Source organism: Pteropus alecto, unplaced genomic scaffold (genome assembly GCF_000325575.1).
Source record: "Pteropus alecto unplaced genomic scaffold, ASM32557v1 scaffold39, whole genome shotgun sequence".
NCBI classification, from domain to species: Eukaryota; Metazoa; Chordata; class Mammalia; order Chiroptera; family Pteropodidae; genus Pteropus; species Pteropus alecto.
The window spans coordinates 13,498,705-13,506,421 of record NW_006443568.1 but is presented as its reverse complement, the minus strand read 5'-3'; the positions used below and the strand labels follow the sequence as shown (position 1 = coordinate 13,506,421).

At 46.9% G+C, this 7,717-nt stretch overlaps 1 protein-coding gene across 1 annotated transcript in view; it reads left to right on the top strand.

Moving 5' to 3' along the window:
* VWA5B1 (von Willebrand factor A domain containing 5B1) overlaps positions 1-7,717 on the top strand; it is a 38,206-nt gene that overhangs the window by 22,879 nt on the left and 7,610 nt on the right. Inside the window, exons 13-16 of the mRNA XM_006924489.1 lie at positions 56-246; positions 3,869-4,070; positions 4,568-4,882; positions 6,993-7,130. Coding sequence (XP_006924551.1) covers positions 56-246; positions 3,869-4,070; positions 4,568-4,882; positions 6,993-7,130 — 846 coding nt within the window. The remainder of the gene's footprint in view (positions 1-55; positions 247-3,868; positions 4,071-4,567; positions 4,883-6,992; positions 7,131-7,717) is intronic.

Genomic DNA, 7,717 nt, shown 5'->3' with positions numbered 1-7,717 from the left:
ACCCCCACCCCACAACCCTCACCCTGATGGCTTCCCTGTCACCACCCTTGTCCAGGTCTGGCTGTCTCCCAGCGACAGCGGGCATACAGCACCAACCAGATCGCCAACCATAAGCCCTCCCCAAGGGCTGCCACGGCCAGTGACCCTACAACGGCTGCCAGGAGATACCCAATGCGGAAAGCCAAGCTGCAGGACCTCACCAACCAGACCAGCCTGGATGCCCCGCGGTGGCAAATTGATTTGCAGGTACCTAGGCAGGGCAGGTTGGATCGGAGGGGGGAAGCTGTGTCTCCTGCTTCAACCACAAGGATGGAGCTGTAACTTACATTGAGAAGTGAGTCACTTCTGTCTTCTTTTTCTGGATCTTCCTCTGCCTGAACCCCAGTGACAACTTCCTAATAATGATACCCATTGGTCAATGACATCACCTATTCTCTACATACAGCATTTTCCAATTGGTGAGGAGCATCCCCATCTATTCTCTCATTTGATTTTATGGCACCCCTGGAAAAGAAGAGAGTGTGGGAGCTGGCCACCCCAAACCTGTACAGATGTGGAAATTGAGAGCCTGAGGGCCAGGGTCACACAGCTAGTCAGGGGATTGCAACCCAGGACCCTCTGCCTGCAAAGCCCTTGCTTTTCCCTCCATCACACTGTACCTTCTGCAAATCCCAAGGATAGTACATTCACCCAATGCAAAAATCATCTGAGTTAGAGCCACAGCAGGATCCATCACCCACCATCCAGCTAGACCAGAGTTTCTCGGCCTCAGTACTACTGATATGATCATTTTTGTTGTGGGGCCATCCTGTGTAGTGTAGAATGTTTGGCAGCATCTCTGGCCTCTATCAAATTAATGCCAGTAACGCCTTCATCCCCAGTGACAATTAAAAATGTCTGCAGATGAAGCCAAATGTCCCCTGGGGAGGGCAGGGAAATGACCAGGTTGAGAAACGCTGTCCTAAACTAAATTGGTGTTTGGCATTATCTGCACACCTTATTGCATTTTCTTAAGAATGAGTTTTACCTACACTTTGTCATGGTGAGTCTGTGGTTCAATAAAAGCAGCTTATCACACCTCCTCTCCCATCTGCCACCACATCCCTCCCTGCCCCCACGACACATACGTCACCATGCTCCGCAGGGGCAGAGATACTGCCAACTTGTCCATGAAGCCCTTCTCCATCCTTAGCCAGGGACCAACTCGATGCATTTGGAAAACACTGACCCTGGAGTCAAGCAGACTCTGCCCCTCAAATATGTTACTTAACCTCTCTAAGCCCCAATTTCTTCATCTTCATCTATGCATTAGAGAGAATAGCTTTTGTGGATGACACCACCAACAATACAGCCACCAGCAATAAATATCTATTTGTTAGGAGCTAACTGTAAGCTAACTGTGGAGGACACTTGCAGGCATCAGCTGATAAGAGATCAAGTGCCTCGTGCAGCACCTGGCATACAGTAGGTGTCCTTTAAATGCAGCTCTACTTGGTGAGCATACTGGGCAGCTTGGCTTTCCTTCGGTCCTGCTTGCTTCTGGCCCACCTTTGCTTATGCCTCCTTCATCCCCTGCTTGGCTTCTTCCCCAGTCTCATTCCCCCCAACACATTTGTGTGAATGTACACACACGTGTGTACACTCACATGCACACACTCCCTGCAGCCTCTGGCTGGATGAAAGGCTGAATCTTAGACTAATCTGTTGCCATGGAAACTGCAGCAGCTGCTGTTTCTCAGTGTATTGGTGATGATGGGGCAAAGATGGGGGGAATCCCACACTCTGATGAGGGAAGAGTATTAGGGATCCCCTAGAATCCAACAGCCCGGCTGGGTTACACTGAAGCCAGCCTAAGGGTGACAGTCCCTTTCTTCTCCCACACCCTTGTACCATCCCAGGACCTCGCGCCCAGAGGAAACAGGAAGAAGAACCCCAGCCCCTGTCCCAAGGAGTCCCCATCTAATGGGGAAGTATAGTCCCCTTCCCCACAAATACTTGATAGAGATGAAAAAGACTCCTCCCTCCCCGTTAACTGGTGGCCTAAAGGACTGAGTCATTTTTCTCTGTTACACCAAGAATAAGTGCCTTTGCTCCCCCATCTCCTGCCCTATCAGGTGATATCTGTGTTGCCAGAGGTGTAAAATTCATTTTTAATTAATTTAATACTCTTTAATTGCAAAAATAATACATACTCAAAATTTGTGATAAAAACCCTTGAACAGCTCGACTGGGTATAAAGTAAAAAATATCCTTTCCCAGTGCCCAGACCCACCTGATTCTGAGTGTTTTCTTCCAAATACTACACACACACAAACACACACAGACACAACACACATATATGTTTTAAATAACCACATCTACAGACTTCTCTCCAATTTACTTTTCTAATGTCTTCTTAACTCACTTTTTTTACAGTGAAATTACTTTTTTTTTTTTATACAGTGAAATTACTCTTTTTTGACAAATGCATATGAGCATGAGAGCTTTGCTGGAATAAAGGTGGGGATCTGAAATGTATATAGTCATGTGACTATTTCCACAATCAAAATACAGAACCTTTGCAACTTACTTTTTAAAAGTGAGTTTTATCTTGGACATCTTCCCATATTGGTATGAAAAAATCTGCCTCTTTCATTGATTGCAGTGTTATGTGGTATTCCAGGTACCATGACTTGTTTGTCAACACTTGTTGAAGAATATTCACAAAATCTTTTTTATATAAACAATGCTGCAACAAATACACAGTATGTGCACATAGATAGCTGCATCCTGGTGTTTTTCCGCAGAATTCGGAATCGCTGGGTCAAAGGAGTTTGTGCCTTTTTTAATGTTGACCGATATAGCACGTTGCTACATTGTTCTCCCGCAAGTAAGCATCAGCGCACGCCCACCTACAGTCCATGGAAGACCCTGTCTTCCCACTGACTTGCTGGGTGTTGCCAAACATTTAAATATTTGCCAATCTGGAAGATGGGGGGAGGGGGGAATCGTCATTTATTTTAATTTAGAGCAATGCTTGTGAGGCTGAGCATTTTTTCATGGGTTCTTGGATACTTTTTCTGTAACCTGCCTGTAAATGCTCTTAACCCATTATTTTACTGAGTTTATCTCTTCCCCTCCAGTGATTTATAAAAGCATTTTCTTGAAAATTATCTTTGTCATGCATGTTGCAAATATATTTCCCAGTTTATCCCTTGCCTTTTGATGGTTTTTTTTTTTTTTTTGGACCAAGAATAGACAGATTAAATCCACAAAACAGAACAGAAAGTCCAGAAATAAAGCCAAATTCACATGAATTTCAAATTCAAATTCACTTTGAAAATTGAAAAACCCTAGAGACTCAATAAATGAACCATGTTCAATAAGTTGTGCGGAGATTTGTACTATTCAGAAAATCACAGAAAAGGCTGGTTTCTATTTCCTTACACCAAAATAGATTTTATGTAAATCAAAGATTTAAGCAAACAAAAATAAAATCACAAAAAATTCTAGAGAATTTTTTTTTGAGTGGGAAAGACCTTTTAAGCATGACATATGAGAAGACATAAGGAAAAGGTTAATTTTAAACACATACCCCAAAAGTTTTAAACTTTATGGCCAAAAAAAAAAAAAAGTGAGTTTAGAATATTATCCATGGTATGTAACTTTCTATGGTTTTCTGTCGTTTGCACTTTACCCGTGGTTTGGGGTTGTTCGTGTTGATGTTCCTCATGGATCGTGGAAAGTAGGCTATTTGTCCTTGGGTACTGAAGGCGGGGGCAGTCTTCAGGAGAAGCTGTGGTGCCCAGGGAAGGAGTGTGGCTGGGGTGGCAGGAAGGCGGCCAGCCACCAGGCACACAGCCCCCTCCCCTCCCTCTTGCACCCCCAGCCCTTCCTGAACTATGGCTCAGAGCTGAGCCCGGGCCCCAAACTCAGGGGCCCAGGGGCCCGCAGGCCCTCTCTGCTGCCCCAAGGCTGCCAGCCTTTCCTGCCCACCAGCCCGGAGACCCAGGCCTGGAGCCCCATGAGAGAGCTGGATCTTGGGTCCAGCCTAAAGCCTGTCTCAGACTACCGCATCCCTGGAGAGCTTGGTAAGTGTCCACAAGGTTTGGGACCTGACCGGGGACAGGGAGGACTCCTTGGCTATGGCCTAAGTTCAAAGACAACTGTGTCTGCGCCCTTTGGGGGTGGGGGGAGTCTGTTGTGGCCTATTCTCTCCCTGAGGACCTCACCAACTCCTCTATTTCCCAATCCACCTGGCCCTCGGGCTGCCTCTGTCCCCCAGATGTCCTCCCTGAGGTTGCATTCTCCCTAAAGAGTACCCTCACCCCATCCTTCCTAACCACCTCAGGTACTGGCTTCTTGAGAAGTGGGTCTGTCCCATTCTTAGGGACAAGCCCATGCCACTCCCGCTATTCTAGGGAAGGAGTTGTGGGTCCCCTGGGGGTACGGTGGGGATACTTAACTATACTTGGCTTAGAGATGTCTGTGCCCTGGGAAGGGATGATGTTCCTTGGGGGTTGGCCCTCCGTCGTCTGCCCTGCCCCCCACCGCTCAGAGCAAGGCTCTCTTGTCCCTTGGCCCACAGAACTGTCCCATCACCCCTCTGCCTTCGAGACTGACACGTCCTCAGACTGGGAGCCCCTGGCCGAGCCCCAAGATCAGGCCAGTCCCAGCAGACCTGTCACCCCAGACCCCGTGCTGGGCAAGGCCGTAGTCAAGGGCCTACGCAACAGCCAACGTCTGCAATGGGAGGTGAGCTTCGAGCTGGGGCCTCCTGGCCCGGAGCAGAGTGGCGCGCAGGACGCTGACCTGTGGAGCGAGACCTTCCACCACCTGGCGGCCCGGGCCATCATCCGCGACTTCGAGCAGCTGGCAGAGCGCCAGGGCGAGATCGAGCAAGGTGGGTGCCAGGTCCACCACTCACTTTACAGCCCCACCAACGCCCCACCCTACTACCCCCACCCCTACGATCAGCCCTCCTCCCCAGACCACACAGCCAGGTCAGAGCCCAGCACTCCACTCCCACAATGCATCACTGCCTCCAGGTGCCTCCCCTCACTCCCAGGACACCCCCTCCTCCACCACAAAAGTGGGGATGCTGGTAGGGGAGACAGGTCAGGGGTTCATTAAAGCTGTCCCTTCCCCCTTTGGAAGCATGAGCACTAGCACACACACACACACACACACACCGGAGTTCCATTCCCTCCTTGATCTGCCCCCATTCCCCTCCATGCCCCTCTCCCCTTCTCCCTCCACCCTTGCCCCACAACCCCTGCCCGATGATCCATCCCGTCCTCTCCTCCTTCCTTCCCCTCGGCTACAGATCCCCGACTCCTCCTCACTTTCCAGGGCTGCATCCTTCAGTGCCCACTGACACAGAACAGTAGGGACAGCCCTATTCCACCTGCCCCTCCTCTGGACCACACCTACCTTCCCACAGAACCCCTAGACCTAGTCGGTCCACTCATTCATCCAGGCCACTTAAGTGCAGGTCAGCGGAGGGCCAGGCTTGGGACTGAAAAACTCCGGTGACCACCACATCCCTGCCCTTGCTTCTGAGTGCTTGACACAGACTAGCAGAGAAGCCGACATTAACCAAATATGTATACACGATAACTGAGTGCATTTGTCCTAAGTTCTTAATATTAAGCAGATATTGAGGGTTCCAAGTGATTGTATAACTGGGATGGTGGGGAAGCTAATTTAGTCAAGTTGGGGCAACTTTCCTAAGAAAGTGACTCCTGGCATCTTGAGGGAGTACACTTGAAGAATAGACAGATATAGATATAAATAGAGAATTTATATTATTTGTTATAGCTTATGCTTTATTTACATAATAATATTATATGGTTTACATTTTATATTATTTGTATTCTTGATGTCAAAATTTCAGAAATAACAGAAGTAAAACCAATGAATCATGGAAGTAGTAATTAATAAAAGTTTTTCGTTTGGTGTTTTTTCGTAAAAGTTTATTGTACACACACCAAAAAGACAAGACAGTTTGCGAACCAGGAGCACTCAAACCAAAACATGGAATGAGGCTCAGGGGGACGTTATTATAAAGCAGCTTAAATAGTGAGAAAGCAGCGACAATTAATTCCTCACGACAATTGGTTGTAATATCGGAATTTTCAGTGGTTACCTTATGTTAACCTTGGGAACGGTTCAAGTTTTGCTTCTGATTTCCAGAGGCATAAGCAAGAAATGACCCAGGTCAAGTTAGTCTTGCAAAATAAGCTAAATTAAGCTTTGTTTGCATGGCTAAACTGGTTTTGACTGCTCAGGGAATTTTCAAGGCTGTTTGTTTTATATTTTAACATTGTAGAATATGTTAATTCTTTTCCCCCCACGAGCACTTCACCTTACAGTTTTCAAAACATTTGTCCATCTTTCTTATTGGTGGCTCGTCACACAGCTTTTTAGAGGTGGCAAGCCACAGAGACTGCTCACCTGCTCAGTGGCAAGAGCTTGGACTTCGGGAGCAGCCCATGCTAAGTCCTGCTCTCTGGTCCGTTACTAACTCGCTGTGTGACCCTGTGCTCACCACTCTCCCTCTCTGGTTTTTAATTTTCTCTACAAGATTGTCCCGAAGGGTCAGACCAGTGTTCCCACTCAGCCAGAAGGCCTACAAAGTTTTGCAGCAAGATTCTCATCAGATAGCTACAAAATGAAAATCAAAAATACAGATAACACAGAGGATTTTGATTTTTTTTTCCCGTAGTAACATTAAAGTTATTTAAGGAGAGTAACTGTCTTTTTTATTCTTAGATGTCTTACTTCTTTCACATTAACATGTCCTTATTTTATGACATGACAATGGAGGTTAATAATCTTGAGTGTTTTTTTTTTTAATGTCCTTAATTGGCAAGTTGCCAACCCCTTGATTTTAAGGGGTTATTTGATCCCAAAGATGGGGACCGCTGGTCTAGACTTCCTTTAGCTTCCAGAGCTGCAGTGTCATGGAGAACTTTGAGTCTGCACAGTGACCCCAGCTTTCCCCTCCACAGGGTCCAGCCGCCGCTACCAGGTGAATGCCGTGCACACCAGCAAGGCCTGCAACATCATCAGCAAGTACACTGCCTACGTGCCTGTGGACGTGAGCAAGAGCCGGTACCTGCCCACCGTGGTGGCATACCCCAACTCCGGTAAGGCAGATAGGCGGCCAGGGCACTCCCGAGGGCCAGGCAGCTCCTGTGGGCTGAAGGAAGCAGCTGGGATGTAGAGAAGCACAGACCTGCAGGGAAGGGTACGAGGAAGGACCTAGAAGCAAAATAGCCCCCAGTGGATGGTTTGGCTGCCAGGGAGTGGAGGAGATACATACATCCACTGCTCTACAGAAGGCTGTGAAACCACCCCACGCCCTTATTCCCATGAAATAAATATGACTTGACTGAATTTTTCTAATTAGGACAATGATATGTGTTCATTGTAGAAAATATAGAAAGACATAAAATAAAAGTGACTGGAAGTGGCAGAAATGAATACCAATTACTTCCTTGGTGTGACCATCCTTCCAGACATGTAGAGAAATCAAAACACAAATAATTCTGCACGAATTGGATCACACCAATATATGTTCTATCTTACAAAATGTAGGTATGGAAAATATCTTCTCATGAAGGTGAATCTATGTCATTATTTTAAAAGCTGCAGCATCTTCCACTGCAGAGAAATATCATCATAATCGCCAGTTAGACAGTGTTCTAAGGCACTATATATACATATATATATA